Here is a 26,049-nt window from a genome sequence, read left to right on the forward strand (position 1 = left end):
GGGTTTGGATTGGGTGACCCTTTTGATTCCTTCCAGCTCTACGCTTCTGTGAGGCAGGTGGGCCAGTCGGGCTGAGAGATAGTGAATGGCCCAAAGGCACCTGGTAACCTGAATAGCTTAGTGGGATTTGAATCTGGCCTCTCCTGTGTTAATTCAACACAGGTTAGATTTACAGCACAGTTCCTTACATGTTTACTCAGAAGTACGTCCCATTTGACTTAATGGGGCTCTCTGCCAAGTAACTTTGCATAGGACTGTAGCCCAAAGCACAATGCAGTGTTTGGAAGTAAATCTCATTGAGTTCGATGGGGCTTACTCCCATAGCTGTAATCCTAAACTCAGAGCGTAAAGCCTCAATCTCTCTGCTTCTCCCAAAGATGTATGTTTACTCAAAAACATGCATAGGTTTCCACTTGGTTGTTTTTTGTGTGTGCACCTGCCATTTAAAGGAAATACTTTTTAATTAAAAAAAATGCTTTATATATAGTCTTGATTGAACGGATAAGACCAATAGTGGGTCCAGTGGCCAAGAAAGTGGTTTCTGCAGTTCTATAGAGGGGCAGATGGGGCTCTTCCACCTGGAAGAGGAACACACTGATCCTAAACCTCTGCTGCCTTGCAGAATATCTTCAGAAGAAGAAAAGGCTAAGGAGTAAACTCTACACAAATCTGGAGTGGAGTCCCTATGGTTAGATGGCACCTTCTGTGCCTCATTCCGGCAATTCCTTCAGCCAAGTTGGTGCCAAACGTCTTGCTCTGCTTTCCTTTGGACCACATGAGTGAGGGGGGCGTCTCTTGTCATCTGGCCAGCCCAGGACCTCCACGCACACTGACCAGGCTTGTGCCCCAGGGAGGTCACTTTGGGGCTGCTAATGCAGTGGTTTGACTTCACCCCCGGAGGCACACTCCATTGTCTCTGGAGACAGACAGATGCCAGCAACAACTCCTCCATCAGTCCCAGCAGGCATGGCCAATGGCCAGGGATGATGAGAGTTGTAGTTCAGCAATATCTGGAGGGCCAAAGGTTCCCCACACCTGGGCTAGCCCAACTGGTAGTTTCTCACCTGGGTCTCAGGCAAAAAAGGCTATTCCCCAGGTGTACTTGGAGATCTGCCCTCTCTTCTCCCCTTGGGTTTTTTGTGTTGATGAGGGATGGTCTGTTCATTTCCACTTTCTCTCCTTCCAACAGGGGGCACCTGGAGCCACAGGACCCAGCCCTGAGTCACCCAAGGCAACAGGCGCACAGGGATCCGGCTGGCACTCCCTGTGCATGTACCACGTGCGTTTGCCTCCCTGCAGGAGGAGGTGGTGGGTTTCCCCCTGCTTGGCAGCCACAGCCCTCACTTCCCCACCCCAGTCATGGTGGGTCACCTGCAGTTGCAAGGAATGGAAGACAGCTTGAAAGAGAAGAACCGAGAAGGTCTGCTGGATAGCCCGGATTCGGGGCTGCCCCCCAGCCCTAGTCCACCTTTCTACTCCCTGTCTCCGGGCATCGTTGAAAATAGACCTGGAGGCAGCAGCTCTTCCACGGATACCCAGGGACATGGGCACAGGAAGGATGGCAAGGAGGGGAACGTGGTAAGAATTCATTCGCCACTTGGGAGTCTGAGTGCGCGTTACTGTGATTGCGCTGCTGTGTTTCGGAGAGCGGCCTCTTTGGAAATAATTCCAGCCTGTGTGCATAAGAACTTGCTTTATGCAGAGTCAGACCCTTGGCCTACCTAGTTCAGCGTTCTTTACACTGACTGGCAGAGGCTCTCTAGGCCAGGGATTTCCCCTCAGCCCTCCCTGGAGATACCAGGGATTGAAGTGTTCTGCATGCAGAGCACGTGTCCTGTCGCTGACCGATGGCCTTTCCCACTGCATGCTACATCTCAGGCTTGGGCAGTGATGTCCTTTTGTAGCCCCAAAATCCTGACCAAGAGACTTGTGCGATTCCACAGCCTGCTGCCTTAACACATTAACAGAGGGGCCTCTAAGCCAGACAGGTAACCTGAGTTCCTTCATCAGTCCACAAAAGTTTCTTGCCGTAAATTAGCTTTTCTGGATACCCTACCAATATGTATTCTAGTTATAGTTTGCCAGCGGGCCAACAGAAGAAAAAATGTTTTCCTTTGCATTGTCACCTAGACTTGATTTATACTCGCCGCAGCTGATCAGGCAAGTGGATATGAACTGGAGTGTGTTGCATATTTATTCAAAGTGGCATGGACGGAGATGCCAGCTTTTTAAGGAAAGGTAGATTATTTTGCTCTAGCAAAGAATAATGAGCTGTTGAAGTTTGTTTTCTAGAATGAATCACTCTGGAAGCCGATAATATCTTAGGGAGTGTTTTGCTGGTTGAACCACTAAGGAATAAATTAGAGGAGCAGTTCATTAGTTTCAGAGCTGAGTTGCAGGTGTGGTGAAATTTCCTCGTTTCCAAGGCACCGAGAAATGTGAGGCTGCTGGTTTCTATGAACTGAAGAGATTTGATTTAATTTTGCATAGGTTTGGCAGCTTTAGGAACAGGAATGTATTTTCCCTCCAGAGCAAGGGATGTTGCACACCTACAGTGCATGGTGACTCGGAAGTAAGTCTCATTGCATTTGGTGGGACTTACTCCCAGGTAAGTGCATGTAGGACCAGAGCAGTATTTCCCAAACTTGGGTCTCCAGCTGTTTTTGGATTACAACTTCCATCATGCTCAGCTACCAAGGCCAGGGATGATGGGAATTGTAGTCCAAAAGCAGCTAGAGACCCAAGTTTGGGAAACCCAGGATTAGACGCCTGTTTTGTGTTCTTGGTTGGAGATAACATTCCATTGAATCCGCCAGATAAGCCCTACCTATGCATGATTCTAACGGAACTCTTAAAATCTGCATAGTGTGTTGCTGGATGTGGAAATTTGCTTCCTGAGATCATGAGCATCTATATTTTATAAGAAGTTTTCAGGTTTCTGGCCCTTAGTTGTGGAGATGGGCATGTGGTGCAATCTCATAAACCAGAGAAGTCACTATACCAGATTTCCAAAGGTGAGTTATTCCTCTTGTTTTGCATTAATTGCCCAGAACTCTGTATTGGAGGGGCAGAATTACTTCCTGGTAAGTGATTAGGTAGAATTCAGCCTCCATGCTTTTCTTCTAGAAAGATCTAGAAACATGCTGGTATTTTCAAATGGAGATGAACATTTATAGTGGGGCCTCGAATATCCCAGAGAGGGGCAGGTGCTGTGCTGCTGACTGCCAGCAGGCTATGATGATCCTGAATCAGGGTGGTGCTGGATATGAATCTAGAGCACCGTTACAGCTTTCCCCCCCTCTTTTTTTTAAAAGATTGGCTGGAATTTTCAGTGGCATCAACAAGTAGCTTTTTAAAAAGTAGGATGCTAGGCCTCATTGTCATGGAGGTAAAAAGCTGGAAGTGGTGTCACGTGAAGGCTTTGAGAGGATAAGAACATAAAAAGAGTCCTGGGGAAAGCAGATGGAGAGGCGTTTTTCTCCCTTTCTCATAAAACTAGAATCTGGGGTCATCTTATTTATGCCATGTCACTTTCCACACACACAAAAATGTCAGTGGCTGTTGGTCACGCCTTATCTGCTGATTTCTCGCTCATTGTTTCTTTGGGAAGGCCAGGACACTTAATGTGTGGCTCCCGGGTAGCACAGAGTCCAGGGCCTAAGCAGCTTTATAAGCAAGTTTTCAAACCAGTCCCTGACTATTTTGTATGATTTTCTTTTTTTGCAGCTTCTTATCTCTCATGCAAGGTAGTTCTTTATTTAAACAAATTTGTTCTCTATTTATTTATTTATTTACTAGCAGCTTTGTACCCAGCTTTGCTCTGGAATTCTGAGGAACCAAAAAACCAGTGGAGTTTGGAAAGGTTCCGGCCTCCATCTTGGTTCAAAATGGCACCTGATGTTACTGAAGCATAAACCAAAACCTGCTCCTTGGTCCTCAGGGACCATCATGCAAAATTTGGTTACCATACCTTTAGTGTCCAAATGTACAGCAAATGAGCAGATTTCCAAAATATATAGTAGTAGAGCATTACATTTATACCACATCTTCCCTCCAAGGAGTTGATGTTGGTTGTGTTCAGCATGAGTCCTACTCAGAGTAGACAGATTCAGATTAATGGAGGGTAGCACTTAGCTGAATACAATCCATGGTTCTTCTCCCAGTTCTCCAGTTTATCCTCATGGCAACCCTGTGAGGCAGTTTAGGCCAAGAGGCAGTGACTGGCTGCAGATCAGACCGAGGCCCTAGTGCAACACTTAACTACTACACAACACTGGCTAGTTAAACTTCACCTCCCCTAAAAAAACAACCCACCGTTAATTGTAAGCCATTTGTGAATGGCTTGTGTGCGATGCTATAATCTAAGCAGCAGCCTTTGACTCATAGGCCAGTGAGCCTTGGATGCTGACTCAGAATCCATGCCCAAGCAAGAAAAAGCCTTGCGGGGCAGAAAATCTGAAGCAATTTTCTGTGCCTGCTTCTGGAGAGCCTGGAAATTCAGCTGCGTGTGCCAGCGTACGCTCTATTATTGGCTGCTGCTGCTGCTACAAGTCTCTCCTCACCCAACACCAGGTGACAGCAAATAGGCATGGCAGGGGGCACCACTGTTTGGGTTTTGAAACAGCTTCTTCTGGTGTAAGCCCATGTGAAAATGGAGCCCAGGATCTCTTGCAGCACTTGCTGCCTCTCATTTGCGCACGGCAGGTCTCAGCCGTTTGATTTTTCCCCAGGTAATTTGTATAGCCTGCTTTTCTGTCATTTGCAAATGGGATCTGCAACAAGTTGTAGAAGCACAGAGGAACCCTGTTCAGTGTGCCAGCGAGCCAGTCATGCCCTCTTCCAAAATGCTCCATTGCATTCTTAACCCCTTTTCATTTTCCTTCCCCAATCTTCACCAAATTAGCACAGAGTCCTGTGTTCACTGAGCTTACTCCATTCTCATCGGATTGCCCTTTTTTGTGGAGGGTTGGGTAAGTTCACCTGCTTAGGTTGCTGCCCTGTAAAATATTATTTCTGCTTTTGCAGACCATGAGTTTCTCTTGGGCATGCAGATTCCTCCCTCGTGTTTCTCAATAGCACCATTTTTGCTGCAGCTCTGTTGGCACTCACCAGCTGAGTTCACTAGTAAAAGGAGTGTTGTATTCAGGGTGGCCAACAGTCTGGTTTAAAAACTACATCATAAAACAGACACTCTTCCAATATCACCGTTAAACAGGAGGAAGACTATCACAACAGATTTAGAATCATCAGAAATAAATCGGCTAAAAAGTCCCAATTCAACAGCACATAAAACTCAAACACCTGCAGAAGCACCTGGGGCTTTGGTACCCATCTAAGTACCAGAAAGAGGAGGAGCCAGAAGGATCTCTCCAAGGCGGGAAAGCCAGAATTCTAAGGTCCACTGCAGAACATATCCTATCTTCTGCTCTGTCTGCAAAGTGGCACTAGCTGTTTAAAACTAGGACGAGAGGGTGCAGTTTAGGTGACTTGGTTTGCCCGGTGGTGGTCTGTAGGTTCTGTGGTCACTGTTGCCTAACAGTGAGTGTATTTTTTTTTTTTTTGCAATCTTAAGCATGTAAATCCTCCTGAAATCAGTGAGATTTATGCTCTAATCATTATGTTTAGGATTGTAGCCTTAATTTGGCTACCTTCATGGCACAGAACTTGCAAAATGAAAGATAGCCACTTTAATCCGCCATAAGGGTCAAGAGCTCTCTTTATATTCATTTATATACATTGCATTTGGATTTTTATTTATTTTTTGCTTGTAGGAAGTTGTGTTTCTCTTTGTATCTCTCTAAATGCAGAGAAGAAGGGCTCCTAGTCTTTTCAATCAGGATCAGTATTCTGAAATTCTTTTGGCAACTCTGCTTGCAAACAAGAGAGAAAAGAAGATGGGGAGTGCCCCCACTTTGCTGGTGGTGCCATACTATGCCCATGGGGTAACTGGGCACTGCCTGCACCTCAACTGTCCCCCGCCGCCATGTGCCCTGCTGGTTCCTCCAGCCAGCTTCCCAGCCAGGTATGGGCAAGCATTACCTGCTTGCCACTGCAGCCTCCTCCAAGCAGTTTCTCCCAGCTCACCTGCTGCTCAGGCAGGACTCCAGCCCATCTTTCCTCCTGAGTTAGAAGGAGTTCTGGAGTCTCCAAGCCAACAGCTGTGTCCTGTCTCAGCTGTTTCATATCTGGCTTATCAGGACACTCTGCAGGGAGAGGAGGCTGCCTCTTGTCCTGCAGGTAGTTCATGCAGAGTTCAGACAGCATGTGTTTTAAAAAAAGAAAACATTAAATAAAAGCCACTCAATTTTCTGCTTAAATCCAGCACAAGAAGCATAATGACACAAGAAGAATAATTTCTCAAGGAGAAAAGACCTGGCTCTTAAAAAAAATGGTCTTCCACAGGTGGTAAAATGATCTTAACACAGGCACCCAGAAAGCCTCCTTGGGGAGGGCATTTCAGACAGGGCACGACCACCAAAAAGGCTCTCACCTATTTAGTTGGGGAAAACAGGTCCAGGGCGTCTGATAATAACTCAACGCCTGAGCAAGCTTACTCAGGAGGAGGCAACCTTCCGAGGTAGCCTGCCTCCACAGTGGGCAGCAGTGGAATGCCATAGCTTCCTCCAGCAGGCTTTCCCCCATGAATAGAAGAAGCTGCTTTGAGTCACACCACTGGCTCATTTAGCTCAGTATGGTCTCTGCTGGCTGGCAGCGTCTCTTCAGGGTTTCAGACAGGGCTTCTTCCCAGCCTTGTCCAGAGATGCCAGGGATGGAATATGGCACTAACTGCATGCAATGTGTGCCCTTTACCATGGAGACATAGCCTTGCAGTTTGCAATTATTTTGACCCACATTTAAGAGCCCAGGGACTGTGAGATATTTAATGTGAGTGAGACTCCTGCCCAGAATTGAACAGGACCTCCAAGTGACGCATTGAGTTTTTCAGCCTACTTGGCATAACCTTACCTCTCTCTGACACTACATTGCTATATGACATATCAGACACTTCTAGAGTCTGATCTGACGCTCTTGGATCTTTTTACTTCTAAAGCAGCTCATAGTAGTGAAGCAATTTCTTGCTTGCATGATACAAGTCTCCATTGTGTGAGGAAACCATGCCTTGCTTATATAATGTATATTAATGTACATTAAATAGACATGAAGGCACCATGAGCCTCCAGGGCCCATCTAAAAGGCTGTAGTTGTACAGCATTTTACTTGCGCTTTTAATGTTTATATGGGCAATTGCCTCAGAGCAACTACCAAGAATAAAAGTTGCATTGTGAAGAATCCTGGGGAATGGAGAAGAATTTAAATGTTTCCGAAAGTTGTGGTGAAAGACTTAAGTTGCATAAGAGTGAAAAATTTGAAATGCTTCTAAATGCTCCCACTTCATACTATAGGAAAATGAAGTGCAACTTTAATCCAATGTAAAAATATAAATTTGTAGTCAAAACAGATAAAATTGCAAATATGATAAAATGACAAACTGATTTGCCTATTCAGGTCAAAGTCTGATCAAGATCCATCTATGACCAAAAGATGACAACATTTTTTTTTCCAGAGACCAGATGCATTTCAAACCAATTTATCTTCTTCAGTGGTCAGAAGAAAATTATTTTATGCTACAGTGGTACCTCGGGTTACAGACGCTTCAGGTTACAGACTCTGCTAACCCAGAAATAGTACCTTGGGTTAAGAACTTTGCTTCAGGATGAGAACAGAAATTGCGCAGCAGTGGAAGGCCCCATTAGCTAAAGTGGTACCTCAGGTTAAGAACAGTTTCAGCTTAAGAACGGACCTCCAGAACGAATTAAGTTCTTAACCCAAGGTACCACTGTATTTGGCCACAGGGAATTGGTCCATTAGGTTAGTTTGAAACAATGTGGTGAGTTGGCCATTCGTATAATGCAGGACCGTTGAAATTACTATGCACGTGTGGTACTAATTAGTACAGGAAGTTGTATTATGGTGATTGAAACAGGGACTCCCTGTGTCTTTTCTGATTCTGTAAGACTTGATGTATTACCTTCATGAGTATAACACTGTCCAAGAGCAGAAGACCAGTTTCTAGGAATCGTGGGTGGGCAGAGCGCTGTTGCACTTGGGTCCAGCTGGCACGTGTCCCACTGGCATCTGTTCAGCCATTGGGAGAGCAGGATGCTTGGACTAGAAAGGCCATTGGCTGATCCAACAGGCTTTCCTTATGTCTTAGAAGATGGCACAGACTTGGGCCACATCTTGCATTTAAAGCACTGTTATACTACTATTAAAAGTAGCAGCTCATGGTAGCAGCCATGGCTTCTCTCAAAGCATCCAGGGCACTGTAGCTTGTGAAGGGTGCCAAGAGTTGCTAAGGAGACCCCTATTCCCTACATAGCACTACAGTTCCCAGAGTGGTTTGGAAATCAATCTGTCTTCGCAAGGTACTCTAGAAATTGTGGCTTTATGGGGGGAGGCTCTCCTAACAACTCCTAGCACCTATAGCAATATATAGTTCCCAGGATGCTTTGGGGGCAAACTGTGGCTGTTTAAAGTGGAATGAGAGTGCTTTAGATGTATGGTGTGGATGTGGCCTTGTTCTCTGTTGTTGAAGAGGACAGTAGTTACTAGGAGTGGTGGGCAGAAATGACAACAATGCAGATTTTGGCTAAACATTAGAACATCCTGATGTGCAAGAACTGTCTGGCAGCAGGACAGAGGACCCTGGAAGGTGGTGATTGGAGCTGCCTAGCATCTCATGATATGATGCTGTAGCTGCATCATGCATTGCAGATTCACCAGGGGTCTGGACCTTCCAGCCTTCCAACATCCCTTCTACGTTCTTTGATTTTAAGAAACTTGGGGAAGTGCTGGAATCTTGGCTTCATTTTTTAAAAAAAGTTTCTGGCCCTCACGGTTGCAGAGAAAAGCATGAAAATAGGAAGACAGTTGAAGTGGCCAGGAATTAGAAGGGTTCTGGGCAGGTTTCCAGCGGGTCAGGGTGGAGTTTCTGTGCCTGGCACAGCTGTGCATCTTCTGCCCTTATTCTCCTGTTGTGCCTCCCTCCAGCCTTGCCAAAAACGAGTCAAATTCTGCAAATCCCCAGCGAAAATATACTATGCATTATAAGTAACTTTACGAAAATTTGCTTGGCTTTCCATAATTTATTCTGAGCGGCGTATTTGTGTTTCCTTGGCATGGATTTTGGATTCCTTGGCATTGGCTTTGGATACTTTCTTTGGCCAGAAGTACGCACAGCTCTGGAGCAGGAGACCACTTGTGTTGCTGGAATTTCGGGACTTTGCCTGTTTGTGGTTATTGAAAATGACGGTGGCAGTTTTGCTTTAGAAATCTCTCTCTCTCTCTCTTAACCCATCTAAACTAGCCTGACTCCAATTCTGAAAACATACAATCCACCACCAGGACATCCTTTAGAGTCTAGGCTGGGTGCTATGCCCTTTTCCCTTTAAGATCAGCTGGTTAAAATCCAGAGCATGATTAAAAGGTAAGCTACCAGTCTTAGCATTCAAGGGAGAAGAAAAGCTGTTATTTCCTTCTGCAGCTGATTGCCAGCTGCGCTGCTCTTTTCCCACTGCAACCACTTTGTCTCATTTCTTGACTGCCAAAGAAAGAAGATGGGGATATTTTGGGATTCTATCAGCCTTTCTAAACCAGCAGGAGAATGAGCAGGAGGTATATTGAAAAGAAAAGTTGAGGGGGAGAGTAAAGGGAAACGTTAGGAAGACTTGTTAATCCTCAGATTAGGACAGCCAGGGGCAAACACTGCAGGCGTTTGTGAAGTCTTGCAAATAAGTCTAAACAAGTAAGAATCATCCAAGCCAAGCTGCCCTAGTCTAAAACAGAGTTTCTCAAATGGCAACCTCCAACTTCTATTCAGATTATTTGCTGGAAGGTTGTGGAACACTTTGTTCATAAAGAACAGCACGTCCATCAGAGTAGAAAGGCAAGCCCACAGTTATTACAACACACATTCATCATCATCATCATCATCATCATCCAGCCTTTTCCCCTGACAAGTTACAGAAAAAGTATATTAAGTGGTCTCTGCAATTATTAAGTAGCAGTCCACAGAGGGAAAATTTGAGAAACTCTGGTGTAAAAGAAACCAGAAGCCAATATTTCTAGGGCTTCGCATATGTAGTTGCCTGTGGTGGACATTTGCTTGTGGCAGGTAACCAGGCAAGTGGCTGTTTACAAGTATGAACTTATTCCTAACTTCCAATTCATGTTGTGTGATCTGCAGGGAGGAAGGAGAAATTACGCTGCAGACCCTTGAACTCTGTATTCAGAGGGTCTCTATACACACACAAGGAGAGGGTCTACATTTATTTGGGGGGGGTACTTTTTACCTTGTTTTTCTGTGGCATTTCCAGCATCAGGCTTGCTGTCATGTTCTTGGGCAAACATTTTTCTGAGGTGCGTTAGGCCACGAGGATGCTCTGTGTGTTTGCCGTATGGGTTGGATAGCCTAGAAATTGCCATTCAGCTCATTAAGAAAGGAAAAACCACAATGATCTTCTGCATTCTTGCAAGTGTATTTCACACCACAAGTTTTGTCAGTTCATAACTCAGTTGTTGGTTGTTTTTAGCAAGAACAGGTGATGTCTGCTTAGTGAATAAAATTTGCTGTGTTGCATTTTTTCGTTTTACAGCTTCCTCCCACTCCTTTGCTGTGCTGAGAAGGTCAAATAACTTGTTCAGTTTCTCCTGTGCTTTCAGTATTTCTTTCTTTTTTTCTAAGGATAAGCAGACACAGAGGGGAGCAAGCACCTGTCCTGCTCCTTTCCCCCTCTCCCAGCAGAAATACATAACTAATTGGGGCTTCTAATCAGAACACTTAATCAACATGCTGTGTGCAAATCCAGATGGCCATTTGTCATGGATGCTTTAGTTGAGATTCCTGTATAGCAGGGGGTGGACTAGATGACCCTCTTGGTCCCTTCCAGCTCTACAGTTCTATGATTCTGTGGTCTTGCTTGCCCTCCTTGGCACACATTCCACCTGGTCAATATCCATCTTAAACTGTGGTGCCCAGAACTGGACACAGGACTCCAGGTCTGACCAAGTCAGTGTAGAGCGGTACTATGACTTCCCTTAATTGGGACATCATACAGTGGTACCTCTACTTATGAATGCAATCCATTTCGGGGTGCCGTTTGCACCCCAAACAGTCCCTAAGTAGAGTGTAGCTACTGCATGTGTGCAAAGCACGCAGATCGCTTCTGCACATGCGCGGGGGGTGAACAGTTTGCCGCATTTGTAACCTGAAAAGCCGCAACGCGCAGCAAACGTAACACAATGTATGACTGTACTTTTTGTGCTGATGCATCACACACTGTTGACTCCTGTTAAGCTTGTGGTCTGCTAAGGTTCCTATATCCTTTTCATATGTACAGATGCCAAGCCAGGTGTCTTCCATCATATATTTATGAATCTGCTTATTCCTGCAGAACCTTACATTTGTCCCCACTAAAATTCATTTTGTTAGTTTGGGCCCAGTTCTCCAATCTGTTAAGGTCATCTTGAATCCTGATTCTGTCTTCTGAGATATTGATTTATAAATTTTGTAAAAAGAAAACAATAGGCCGGCCCTTCCATTAGGCAAGCTGAATCAATGGCAAATTTGTCCCCACCAGCCCCTGCTCACTTGCCTTGCCATCCGGCCCAACCAACGGACAGCTGACAACAACTGCCCACCTGGCTCATGGCCAACCCATACCTTCCTCTAAGGCATTTTAGGCAAGATGGCCCAGGAGAGTGCTTGCAACTCTACTGCCTTTCCACAATAACTGGAAATTAGTTTTAAAAAATAATTAAAGGGAATAAAAAAAAATTTCTTCTTGTTAAAATGAAATGTTACAGCCCTAATTATTAGTTGATTAATGGATTACACTTGTATACAGTAGTACCTCTGGTTACGTACTTAATTCGTTCAAAAGGTCTGTTTTTAACCTGAAACTGTACTTAACCTGAAGCACCACTTTAGCTAACGGGGCCTCCTGCTGCTGCTGCTGTGCCGCTGCTGTGCAATTTCTGTTCTTATCCAGAAGCAAAGTTCTTAACCCGAGGTACTATTTCTGGGTTAGCAGAGTCTGTATCCTGAAGCGTATGTAACCTGAAGCGTCCATAACCTGAGGTAGCACTGTATTATCCAAACGTCAGTATAGGAACATCGGAAGCTGCTTTATTCAGACCATTGGCCCATCAAGCTCAGTGTTGTCTACACAGATTGGCAGCAGCTCTCCAGGGTTTCAGGCAAGATACCTTCCCAGCCCTCTCTGGTGATGCCGGGGATTTTGAACCCGGGACCTTCTGCATGCAAAGCAGATGATCTATCTGCATAGAGCTCTTTGGAGACATCTTGGCACCATTTATTAACATGTGAATGAAAACTATGGTTCATGTCCTTCAAATTCTGAACTCTGCCAGTTAACCCCACCTAATTAAATAAATTAATGAAATGCTCTGTTACAAGCACCCCACTCCTTACTGATGCTTGTAAGCAGGGTTGAAGGCAGGCCAGCACTAAGCAAGGTTGTAGTTCCCTTTTGGATACGATGCAAGAGGCACACCAGGGAGGCTGTTTTCTATAACACTGTATATGTATACCAGCTGTTCTTGATAATTGCAGGGCAGAACAAACTGCTTTAAAATGGGCTGAATCTGCATTTCCTCACCCACCCCAAATGAAAGCTCCTGGCAGAAGCCCAAAGGGGCTGATAGGAATGTGTTGAAGGAGGAAAATAGAATCATGAGCATTTAAAAAACACCTTAATCATGAATGTTGCAGGTTCCTTGGTCCATCAATTCAGTGGAGCTGCCACAAGTCAGCCACAGGTAGCTGCACCAAGTGGGAGCCAGATGCTCGGATTCATGGGTCAGCGTGGGAAGGTCAAACCAGAGAGCAAGCCAGGAGTGACTCTGGTTACCCACGTACAGCCCCTGACCAATCAGGAAGTCTTTGGAGCCCTTCCTGTTGAGGAGAGACAGTGGTCAGCCTGGATAGGTCCTTCACTGCCTGGGAGATGCTACAGCCAGTGTTAGAAGCTCAGGTATATAAGCTAGGTGACAAATGGCTCCTTAAACCAGGGGTACAGTCACCAAAATGGAATATCTACAGTAGTTGCCACTCTAGGGCCAGACAGCTCAAAAGTCGTATTTTCCAGGATAACTTTGTGTTTCCTGAAATTCATTCTGATTTTGTCGATAAAATATAATGGATAGAATTGTGCAGGATGTGGTATTAGTGTGTGAAAAGAGTCCAGATCCAAGGATCCCCAGGCAGGGGATGGTGGAGACGTCAGGTGCCATCCTGGCATTTAGGCATCTTCACTTGGTTGCAAGCAGCTGATAGCCAGGGGCAAAACGTACCTGGTGAATTGAGAATGTCACTGCAGCCTTTAGAAGGTTTGTCCGTTTGGGCAAATGGGGTCCTGTCACACCACTCTCTGCCTGCCTTAACCCTCACCCTGTTGCCTGGAGAAGAAAGTTCTTTTTCTTTTTTGTGATTCAATTTTTACAAGTGAGCTTTCTGGTATGCTGCTGGGAGGTCCTTTGGGACCTGTTTGTGGAAAGTGATGCAAAAGCAAAATAAGTAACTAATTAGTAATAATAATAATAACAGCAAAACAAAACACCGTTTTATAGGATGAAGCCGTTTTAGTGCCTTTTGTTAACTTCAGGCTTTCTGACCTGGGAGATGCAATTCCACCACCGACTACTTATCATCCAGATGTTTTGAACTTCAATTCCCATAAGCTCCAGCCAGCACAGCCATGGTGAGCTGTTGTCCAAAGCACCCAGAGGGCACCAGGTTGGGCAAGGCAGGCTTAGAGAGTGATGTGCGGAGAGCTAGTGCAGTGTGGTGGTTCATACATTGGGCTAGGACCGCAAAAGCCTGGACTGAAATCCCCACACTGCCACGAAACTTGACTGAGTGACCTTGGGCCAGCCAGCCACTGTCTCTTAACCTATCCTACCTTATAGGGCTGTTGTGAAGATTAGACAGCATACGGGTGCTTTCCTGAGCTTTTTTGGAGAAAGAACAAAAATATAATAAACAGTCAGGGTTGGAACCAACTAAAAAACCCCAAATGTCATAACCTTTCCTCATAGAGGAATTTCTCCAACCCTTTAATCATTTTGGTTGCACTTTCCTGAACTTTTTACAGTTCCATGATTTTTGAGGTGTGGAGAGTAGAACTCCCATTTTGTGCATCATCATCATCATATTGGGTGCTTTATTTTCAATCTCTTTCACAATGAACTCTAACCTGGGATTTGCCCTTTTCACACCAACTGCACCCTGGCCAGACACCCTGAGTAAGTCACTCTCTCAGCTTAATAAGGATTCTTGTGAGCATAACATAGGAGGTAAGAGCCACACTGTTACCTTCAGCTTCTGAGTGGAAGGGGCATGATAAAAACACAATACAAAAAGTAAATAAAAATATGCCAAGGCCCCTGATTTGAGGTCACCCATCCCTGAGGGCTGGGCAAGGAAGCCTGGAGGGTGGTATTCAGCCCTGAGCCTGAACATGCCCGTCCTCCGACTAGGACAGGGGGTGAAATTTGAATTGTGTTCACATGTAAAGGCAAACCTACCTAATTTGCACATTTCAAAACTATATGGGGACCAAAACACAACAATTCTTCAAAGTTCACACTTATTTCAATTTTCTTTGCAGTTCTCCAGGCAGGTAATGTGAATAAAAATGCATATAATGGGAGAGACATGTCCATAAAAATACTTATATTAGTGAAAATAACATACAAAAATGTGTTATTTAAGGGGAAATGTGTTAATTAAGGGGCTACACACACACACACACACACACACAATCACAATGCAATTGAGTAAAGGGCCAGTTTTATGGTCCCTGGCATTGGAGGCTGCTGCACTAGGGCAAATGGAGCACTGCCCCACTGATCTCAGTCTGCCTTCAGCGTGCAGCTACACCAGTGTGTGGGCTCTGACCATCATTGGTTCTAGCTCTGCCTGCCGTTGGTTCTAGCTCCACCTACTAGTGGTCTCCCTACCTTCTGTCTTCCCAGTCCCAATGGGCGCCGGTATCCATGGATGGCACACTGCGGACCTCCCTGTCTGTGGGTGGAGATGGTCAACCCCAGAGACCTTAATGTTGTCGCTACTGGAAAAAGTGGTGTGTAAACATAGTGTTTGCATAAAGCAGCATATACTCAGCAAGCGAAAGTCTGCCATAATAAAAATGCCCCTGCTGAACTGTGAAAAACTGCCACAGAGGGAGCCATCCACACTTCAGTGGGCCAGGTTACTGGTGCAGCCACTGAGAAGGCCCTGTCCCTTGTTGCTGTTGATGCTCCCTCCACCCTGGATGGGATGTAGAGATGTTTGTTGTCCCTCTCTCCTTCGCAGTGGATCCTCAGAAGCTCTATTTACAATCTCCCATGTGGCATTTTTGCGTCCGACACGTTACCTTCATCATGCTCTCGTTAAAAGCCTCAGGGGCGCAGGAGTATCCGATCAAAATGAAGATGGCAAAAAGGCAGTTCTTTAATTTCAGCCATGTCAGAAAACCCGCTCTCCTGGGCCCTCCCCATACGGTTTTCATTGATGTAGCAAAAACCCAGAAACATCTGTGAAACAGGGATGGGCTTGTTTGCTGAGCTCAGCAGGAGGGAGGCTTGCGGTTAAGCTTGGTTTTGCCTCCTTGCAGGTCCTTTAAAAACAAAAAGCCAGAACAAAAAACCTTGGCTCTCCGAGAGGCTCTAGCTGGGCAGGCAAGCAGATGGAAAGGGGCAGGGGGTGTGTGGGGCAGGCAGAGGCAGGGGGAAAAGCCAGGGAGGGATGGCACATCAAACCAGACCTTCGCCCAAGAGTGTGGGTTGGGGGGGGGGGGAGAGACAAAGACAGAAGCTGGATTCAGACAACCAGCAATTTCCTAACCCTCAGATGTTTTTACAGTCACTGTGGGGGTGGAATTCACAAGAACTGGGACGTAATGAAGTATAAGTTAGGCTGTTCTGTGGGGGACGACTATTTTTTGTATGTTATATGAAAGTGTTTAATGTTTATATGATTTGGGGGTTTTTATGGTGTAGCATATTTATGTACTGTTTTTAAATTTAAATCGCTTGGAGACCTTTTTAGGTAACAAGTGACTAAAGATAGATCGTAATAGCACAAGAGCCCTGTGTGACCATATCAAAAAGTCACCTTTGGCTATTTTTAGTATAATATTAAGGAAATGTATATATTGCCCTTCATTATGCAGTTACCACAAGGTGTTTTCCAACATAATATATAAAGATTAGTCATATTGTACAGTACTATAAACTCCAGCTTACAGCAATTAAAGGTAAACAGCAGCTGATCGGATAAACTAAAGTCTTAACCACCAGCTGAAACGGAAATAAATTAAATACTGTATTTCAAAAAGCTTGAGAGATCAGGTATGTTCTAGCCATGTGTCTAAAGTTTAGTCAGCATATCTCTTTGTGTCTCTAGTTCTTGTTTTTAATCTGTATGCTGCCTTGAGTCCCATCAGGGAAGAAGGCAGGGTATTTTTTTTTAAAAAAAATCTAATAAAAGGGGTTGTGAGTTCTACAGCTGGGGCACCAGTACAGAGTAGGCCCTGTCCCTACCTTGCTGGGTTCATGGCCCATCTCAGTCTATAAAGGAAAAGGTATCAAATACCTGGACATTTGGTGCTTTATCAGCCCAAAGCTACATCTTGAATTGGGCCTGGCAATATAGACGCAGCCAATGCAGAGCCTTTGTGCAGAAGCACTTGCCAAGGCTCTTGTGGCAGCATTAATAACGATTGCTGAATATTGAGGAATACCTTTATGTGGACTAGTGGCTGGTGAATTTAACTTTTTGGGAGCAATCCATCCTATATAATAAGAACTGAGCAGCAGGATTGAAAGCTGCAGCTAGAACATATTATGATTTAGAAGCCAGTCTTCAAATACTTGCCTGGGAATATGTTGCACGGAATTCCTCTGATCGGGAGCCTTGCGTACAGACTGCCCACTCAGACTGACACTATTTTCTGCAAGTCACTTTGGGTCACTTCTGTGAGGAAAGCAATTAATAAGTATGGTAAATTATCGTTACTGTTCTATGCTAGCTGCAGACCAGCTTTTTTTATATGCCACTTCCCGTCCATTTTATCCTCACAACAGCAACCCTGTGAAGCAGGTTAGGCTGAAAGTGACGGGCACAAGTGAGCTTCGTGGCTGAGCAAGGGTTTGAACCTGGGTTCCCCTGGTTCTGCTCTGCCACTCCAACCACTGCACCACACTGTCTCTCTCCTAGTCCATTCTGCTTCCAGCTGTGGCCAGCTGGGTGCTTCTGGCATGCAAGCACTGTCCAAAGGGCATGACCCTCCCTGGCATTCAAAAGTGTGCTCTGTCTAGTGGCCCCCATGAGAATAGAGAGCATGCAGCCAAACTATGGACGAGTGTCAGAAATCTCTTTTTCCGCAACTAAGTCAGAACTTAGGAAGCTGCTTTCTACTAAGTTGGACCACTGGTCCCCTTACTTCAGCACTGTCTACACTGACTAGCATCAATTCTCCAAGTTTTCAGAGAGTGCTCCCTGGAGATGCCAGAGGTGGAACCTGCAACATTTTGTGTTCTGCTCCTAAGCTGTGAGCCTTCCCTTAAGCTGTGTTGAGAGTGGAGCCATGAGTGCACATGTTCCCTTCATAAGCCTCGCTCCTTTGGATTTCCACAACTGGTCCTCCTCAAAAGAAAAGAAAGGCTGGTTGTCTGAATGCACTCGGGGCTCATCCAGACTTCCTTTTGCACCCTGCTCTCCAGGCACAGGTCCACACTTTGAAGGTCCATGTCTGCGTGAGGTTTCTTTTTGGTCCTGGCACTTTCCCTGGGGAAACCCATTTTCACCACTGGATCAAAACAAATGGCAATGCATGGAAGATTGCCTTTTGCTTTAATTCAGCACTAAAGTGCAGGTTTTTCTGGGGGTGGGGGAGGCTGGGATGAAAAAGTGCAGCACCAAAGGAAGTCTGAATGAACCCCCAGAAAAGAAGTGTATTTTGTGGGTGTTCCAACATTGGAGCAGCCGAGGCAGGTGACAATGAAAACCCTTTGGAACTGACAAGGGGCTCGTCCACACCTCCGCTTGTCTCTTGCTTAGAGAGCATTGGTCTGAACGGTTTCCCACTTGCCCCTTGCTTTCTAGGCACGGGGCCAAGCGGTTTAGCCTTTGCCCCACTGTTTCCTCCCGGAAAACCCACTCTTCTGCAGTAAATTGGAACAAACTGCAGTTTTGCAGAAAATGCAGTTGCTGTTTGTTCCAATTCAGCACTAAAGATCAGGTTTTTCTGGGGGCAAACAGTGCAGCAAACAGAGGTCCGGATAATAAGAATTATTAATATTGTCATTTATTAAATTTGTTTAACGCCCTTCATCCATAGATCTCAGGGTGGTGCACAACATAAAAACTACAAGATAAAAACACAAAATGCATAATAAAATCAAGAACAAACCAATAATCCCCCCTCCCAAGCCCAAAGAGTGTATGTTGAGCTGATTATGTAATGGCACACCTCCAAATGACACAGATTGGAGCATCCACAAGTTCAGATAGACGTGGTTTAAAAAGTCAGCTCGTGTAACCTTTACAATAAGAAAAAAGTGTGAATTAACACTTGCTTTCATATACATCTGTTTAGGAGCAGAGTTTAGCCTTGCGGTGCTTCCCAAACATTGAATCTAGATATATTTCTGCATTCTGCATCCTGGAACACTGTATGCATATTTAAGCCTTCTTGATCTGGACCTCTGTTTCCTTATGTTGTTCTGCACTGATTTTGAGGTGGAAAGCTAACTTGAAGCATACCCTTGTACACATCTGTGTTCTGTTAGGAATGTAAGAGCCCTACTGGCTAAGACTAGCATCGTGTCCTCACAATTACATGCATGTGAGAAGCCCACAAGCAGGGCACTGTCGCAGTGTGAAATGTTTTCCCATTACACACATGATGTTTCTGGAACTGGCACGAGTCTGAGCTGGCCTGTACCATATGTGAAAATTGCGGGTGTTCATAGGGACTAGGGTGCTTGTGAGAATTAAACAGGTCCACAGCAATAGCTTTTCTTACCTATGCTTAAAACTAACCACGGATTCAACTGTAAACATCTCAGCAGGCTCCAGATTCCTCATGTGTTTTCCATTTTGCTCTTCCCCCCCCTCCCCCTGCCCTGTAGATCCCTTATCTTCTTCTGAATGCCTCCACATCAGAAATAAGGCCTCGGATGCACCCTGTGTTTTTTGGTGAAAGCATAGAGGTCAACCCCGAACCGGCACAGGAAATTAGGTAACGTATGGGCTTCCTTTTGTGTTCCTGCTTTCTCCTGCAAAAGATTAGTGGTGTTTATGAATGGGTTGCTGGGTGTTTTAGCCAGAGCTGTGGGTGGGGTGAGGGGAAGAAGGAATGGCTGAAATTAAGAAGAGTGAATGCTGTAGAATAATAGGAGAGTGTGAGTGGGGTGAGGGGTGGGGAGATGGAGGGGTCACCGCTTAGATCTCACATTGAATTCATCTCAGTTCTGAGGCAGAAAATCACTGCCAGCTGTTGAGCGGCCTGAACTCAGTGAATTGGTGGTCTTAGCTCAGAGACAGCCCATGTGATACCCTCCAGATGTTGCTGGGCCACAGCTCACGTCCCCCTGACCCCTGGCCATGCTGGCTGGGACCTGGTGGCAGCTGCAGTCCAGCAACACCTGGAGGCACCAGGTTGTCTCTCCTTGTCTTAGCTCAACTCACAATGGGTGGGAAAGATTTCTGTTGAATTTTCCCTTGCTTGCCATGGCAGCTTGCACCCATCACATCTTTCATTTCGCTGTCTATTCCTTTTTCAGTGCTCGATTATTGTGGGTGGGTGGGTAGGTGGGCGAAATGAATGGGTCCTTAATGAAATCCAGATGTTCCAGCTCCTTCCAGTTTTGGCCAAATTTCCCCCTCTTTAGATTTCCAAAACACTAGCTAAGGGGGGTCACAAAAGGTCAGGGGCCAGCCCCCAAATCCCTTGTCCCTCACACCTCTCTAATTTTTAGGCTGTCTCGTTTCCTGAATCTCCTTTTGCTGAGCAGGGTTAGGTAGTGGCCTACATTACAAAGCTGACTTATGCGTTGTTGCGCTATGCAGGCTGACAAGTCGTTGGACTCCAGTTCCCATCAGCCCCAGCCAGCATGGCCAGTGGTTGGCGATGGTGGGTGTTGCGGTCCCAAATCATTGGGAGGGCTTCTGCCTCTGTGTAGAAGATGGGCCTGTGCTCTCAAGCTGGTGGAACAAAGAAGTAGGATTGGTATGATATCTTATGCTGCTGTAACCTGCCATGGGGAAGGGGTAATACATTTAACAAATAAATAAAAGCAATAGCTAGCACAGTGACAAAAGGGCTGCTTCAAGATTGTATAGGAAAGCAAGTTTACGAGACTGAGCTGTGCACCAGGAAGCCCTGGTCCATGAACACCACTCATTACGTGACCTTAGGCAAGTACCATCAGTCCCAATCTCTGCTGGAAAAGAAAACCAGATGTGTTGTGCCTTTCTCGTGTCCTTTGTAGCTTACAGTGTCCTGGAGGAGACTGGCTGGCTGGCTAGATCCATGAACTAAAACACTCTTGCTTGGAGGCCGGGCAGTGAGTGCTGGTCCGTTAAGGGCAAATGGGGCACTGCCCCATCAAGTTCCGTCTGTCCTCAGCCAGCTCCCAGGTACCTGCCTTCTTATTTGCACCCAGTCCAGCGGGAAGGAGCTGCCTCTCAGCTTCCTCCTCTTCAGTCTCAGTTTTGCCCTTGTGGAACTCAGTATGGAAGAAGAGGAGGACAAAACAATAATTACTTTGGCTCTGTTTGATATTGGCTCCGACTCCACCTACAGACTTCTTTTATTTATAATATTTGTTTTCCACTACAAACAATTTGTCTCAAAAGCGATTTACAGTTTTCAAAAAAGCTTATCATTGGCCTTCCTGCCTCTTCTGCCCTACCAGCCATTTCTGAAGTGAGGACATACTTCAGTATTTGTTGAAGTACGCAGTTGTGGTGAAACCTTTCATAATCATCCCAGGTGTCTGCTCGGCTTGGGCATTTTCACAGCATTTAGGGCCAACGCTGTGCCAATCAAGAACACTGCTAACCCAGAGATCCCAAGATCATGTTTTATCCCTTTGGATGGTAGTGAACAATTTAGCCATTGCTCTAACGATGGCAAAGAACTGCTCTGACCTCTCACCCTTCTGGAATTCTTCTGACAGGCAGAGATTACCACCCCATCTTCTAGTCTTTCTGTCTTATACTGTGAGGGTTTAAGTTGTGTGCTGAGGGGTAGAGTTGCCCATCTCCTACTTCCATGTTTTTGGAGTCTCCTCCAGTGCTCTGTGGTCAGATTCTTCTCTGAGGGTTTCCAGCCCTAGCAAAGCCCAACAGCCCAACCATATGTGTCATGACAGTAGTGGTGACATCCGACTCTTGTCCATCAGTGAATGGCAGTGAGAGTCTTTGACATTGCTGCTGAATTTTGCTTTTAAAGGCAAAAATGTAAGGTTAAGTTCAAGTGTGTTTTTTAAGTGGGCCAAATTTCCAAAAAAATTAAGGGAAGCCAATGTGGTTTTGATGCAACGAGTGACATTTCTCATTTGGGGTTCTTCTCAACCTTCCTTTGGTGCTAGCCAGTGATGTTCCGGTGGTTGCTGGTGTGCCGAAATGCTGCTGCAGCTTTCTGCCCAGTGTCAATGCCACCCATGCACCCAACTTTTAAAGAGTAGCCTTTGAAATTTCAAGGTGCCACTGTTTTTCCAATTGCCATCGAGGGCTCCTGCTGTCTGCACCAAGCAACTTGCTGGCCTCTGAGCTTAGCTGTGCAAAACTCATTAAGCAGATTGTGTTACGTGTGCCGTTTGGTGGGCCAAGCCTCCTCCAGGGCGTTGGCAAATGCCGTGCGCCACACCCAGCGTTTAATCTTTTTATACACAGAGCTGCAAATTCCTCAGCTGCTGCTGGTTGCGCCTCCAAGATCTGGAAGCATCAAACCATGTAAAACCCCTACGGCAACCTGGCAGCGGGATGCTTTGCGTGTCCCTCCTGCTTCTTTGAAGACAGAGATGCTTTTCACAGACTATAAAAGCTGCTTCTTCAAGTTGGGTGTGCAGTGAAAGAATGCAAAAACTAACAGGAATCTATCTAGATATCTGTTTGTGAAATCTGTTCCAGCTTTGGCTAATATTTTAGAACACTTACTAGAGACACAGAGAGACGAGCTAGATATTGAAACGCCAGATTTGCAGGGAGATGTAGGTTTTTCCAGTTAACTCCCCACCCCTCCAAGACACAAATCAGACAAATTTGACAAAAGATGTGTAAGTGGAGAAGACCTGAAGAAAGTGTGGATTCCAGCCTTCAAGGTTTCCTTACCTGTTCGTTGCAAAAGCAGGCTTGATGAATCTATTCTGGTGTTTGCTTATGAGCAGGGCTGGCATAAGGGTATTTTGCACCCCAGGCAACCTCTGAGTTACTCCCCTAGTTTTCACTCATGAGCAGTTGTTCTGTTCCAGAACATTTTGGTTCCATCTCTCATTAGTTTCCCTGTTGACTGCCCTTCAGACATGGAAGTAGCTCAAACATGGAACTGGAATAAAGTCAGAAGCGGAGGAGATACCATCATTTTTTGGCATCAGGGGATGAAAATGCAAGTCCCTGCCCTGAGCTGCCACCTCAGCTCCCCCCACCCACGAATATAAGGCAGAGTCAGGGCATTTCTTGGTCCTCCATGGCTCTGTATCAGGTACGGTGTCCATGTGAGAGAGAGGTTCTGAGTTTCCCCAAACAGCAACAACAACAACACTTGAGCAGACGCAGATTGGCAGTAGCTCAGGATGGGGGACATACAACTGGTTCTTCCAAAGTTGATGGGTGTTGCGATTCAAATGATGTTTGTGTGCTGCGTCATGTGATCAGTTATGTGGGGCAGGGCTTACCTCCCTCACCCCCAATATTTTTTTCAAGTTGGCACCACTCCTGGTCTCCCTCCCTGTAGGACCTGCCCCACCCCACTGCTAACAAATCCCTAATTCTGCTGGGCTGGTCAGGCCGCAACCACTGGCTACATTTGCCTAATCACATACAGTGGTACCTCCGGTTGCGAATGGGATCTGTTCGGGAGGTCCGGCTGGATGCCGAGGTTTTTGCAACCTGAGGATCGCTGTTATACACATGTGTGCGACGGTAGACGTGGGTGTAGCCAAGGGGCGCAAGGGGCAGCTGCCCCATCAAGTAAATGAATAAAAATACTTAACTAACTGACCAGTTGTGTCACAGATAACTTGGTTCTGCTCCCTCAACATAAAGCCTCCCCCCCAAAAAATATATCCTGGCTATGCTCTAGTGAGCCATCTCTGCTTCGCACAAGCAGTAAAAAGGGCAGGATCAGGCCCCAGCCGGCAAGACTCAGCTCCCGTGAAACCCTGGTGAGTTTGCAGCCCTAAACATCCTTTATCCAGAAAGGGGAAAGTGCCAACTCTCATGTGACTCTCACAAGACTTGAACGGGGAAGGCAAAAACAAGTGCTGCAAGAGTTGCTAGGAAGTCCGTTTCCTGCTAGACACAATTTTTGGGGTTGTGGGGTGATCCTGCCTCTTTTTCTACTTTTATGTCATGCTCCTATGGCAGCCATTTTATGAGTGGGACCTATGGCACTTTCTCAGTATTCCAAATGTGTCTACAGGCCCCCCAAAACTTGCAACTCAGGGTCAGATATGGTTGCGTCTTGTTGGAGAGCAAAGGGTTCAGCAGAGGACGTGGTAATTGCTGTGGGGAACAGGATGTGGGACTTGAGCAGGTCTTTGGTTTGATCTTGTTGGGGCTCCACTGAAGTTCTTGTGCGTGACTTCTTGTTGCCCCCCCCCCTTTAAATTTCAGGTGCAACTCTGAGGTAAAATATGGCTCTGAGAGGCATTACAGGGATGATGTTTTCTACTGCCCAATGCCCACGGTCACCACTTACAGCGAGACCATCATTGCTGCCCCCAACTGCACATGGCGAAACTACAAGTCCCAACTCATCTTTGAGCCGCGCCAGAAACCCCTGAGGTTCCAGAGTACAACAATCATCTTCCCCAAACATGCCAAGAACATATACCGGACCACACTCAACTATAGCCTTGGTTCTGCCAAAAGATGGTTTGCCTCAAGTGTGCAGCTAGAGCTTTGTGAGGAGAACAGCCCCTGCATTGTCTACACAGAAAATGTTTAATGCAGTGTTTCGTTTACTGAAGAACTCTTGACTACAACATCAACGTAAGGCTTAGGCCTATGCCGGAGGAGAAGCCTTTTAAGACTTAATGGCCTTTGGCTGAAGGCATCCATTAAATGGCTCCAGGATCATTCATTTTTCACACACAGGCTTGGATATGCCAGGTAGCTTCCCTGCTCCTAGAAGCAGCTGAGGGAGATATTCTCATGTGCTGAAGCAGCTAGAAGCTGGTTTTGGTTCCCCTCAGCCTCGGATCGAACCTCTTTAATTAGCACTTGAATGCATTTTCAGTAGTGAGGGCCTTCCGTTACTTGGTCGCCATTTAGAAAGCTTACCATAGGGTAGTGTGTGGGCCCTCTGTAGCATGTAGGATGTGGCCAAATATATCCTTAGAGAAAGTGATTGTGTCACAGAAGATCATCTCCAGTTTGGCAAAGACTCGGCTTTGCAAAGACATCAGGTAGAGCATGGCAGGCAGTTCTTAGTCATATCAAACATTAATTTTGTCCTGGGATCTTAAGTAGAAGTCCCAGCACAATAGATAGAGGTGGAAAGGCAAAGGGCATCATTTTTGCCAATGAGCAGGAGTTGCCAAATCCCTGCTGCGCAGGGGCCATTCGTGGAAACCAGGCATTTACAGTTCCTTGGCAACCAGCTGCCTTTATAAAGGAAGCCAACGAGAAGATTCCTTGGGCACCTGCCTCCTTGTGTGGATATAACATATGGAAAATAGCTGGACGTATAGCTGAATGTGTGGGGAAAGAGTTAACATGTGGATTCATTCCTTCAGGAGGCTGCATTTTTTTACTTTTTGCTAAAGATCTGGAAGATAATAGCTTTTTAAAAGACGGTGTTTGAGACCAAAGGCCTTTTTTTACTTTCTGGAATAAAGGGCCAAGATTTCCCTGAAGGGAAGCTTAGCTCTTTAGGGGTGTGAGGAGGGGAAATGACATTTGTTCGGATTTGCAGATTCACAAACCTAGTAAAACTGAAGTAAATGGATGAAACAGGAAGTGACTGTATGGACAACAGAATGAAGGGAAGGGACTTGAAAGTATTGGCTTAGTTGGGGAAGCAGTTGTTAAGTTAATGACAGTTGTGCATACAATGCACAATTGTCTTGATGGTCATTATACATACTGCTTTTAAGAGCTGTCCTTTCGAATGGGGAAAGATGCATGGTTACACAAATTGTGCATCTTAATGTGCAACAATTATTACATATCCATTATGCTGCTTAGACATATTTGTTCTTTTGAATGGAGGAAAGAGTTCATTTAAGTCAACTGCACATGTACCTTGCAACTATTATGCAGATTTTTTTTAAGTGTTCAGAATATATGATGCCGGTCTTATTGAAGGCAGAAAAGTTCATGAAAATAAATTGTGGGTGGGTGGGTATCATATAGCTCCTATACATGAATGGATTCTTACTGTCTCATCACAAACATCTTACTGTTCTTTCTGCAATGCTGGCTTGTTTTTCCTGACTTCAAGACTAAAATGCAAGTGAGACCCAGGCCTTAGTTTTGTTTATTGCAACAGCTATTGCCTCAAAATGTTACCATGGTGAGTAATGGCAAATGTTGTTTGAACCTTTTTTTAATTTATAAGTCATGTTGTGTGGCATAATCAACCTCCATCACATCCCTTTAAAAAGTGTATGTTGTGGAGGGTGGGGGAAGCTCTTTATTGGAAAATGGCAGCCTTTAAATTCTTGGATTCAGATTAAAGATGTACGTTAAGGGTACATCATGTATGCATGAATCCCACATTTGAGAACAGA

At 45.5% G+C, this 26,049-nt stretch overlaps 1 protein-coding gene across 1 annotated transcript; it reads left to right on the plus strand.

Annotated features, from left to right (window-relative positions):
* Nucleotides 1-1,359: 1,359 nt before the first annotated feature.
* Nucleotides 1,360-25,783, plus strand: RFLNA (refilin A; the record flags this gene model as incomplete). The annotated part of the gene is made up of 3 exons (XM_081892725.1): nt 1,360-1,578; nt 19,219-19,328; nt 23,930-25,783. 3 exons carry the CDS (start codon nt 1,360-1,362, stop codon nt 24,261-24,263), a joined length of 663 nt encoding a protein of 220 aa, XP_081748851.1. The 3' UTR covers nt 24,264-25,783.
* Nucleotides 25,784-26,049: the final 266 nt, after the last annotated feature.

The sequence above is a fragment of the Podarcis melisellensis genome, assembly GCF_964234715.1.
Source record: "Podarcis melisellensis genome assembly, chromosome: 16".
In the NCBI taxonomy this organism is placed as follows: Eukaryota; Metazoa; Chordata; class Lepidosauria; order Squamata; family Lacertidae; genus Podarcis; species Podarcis melisellensis.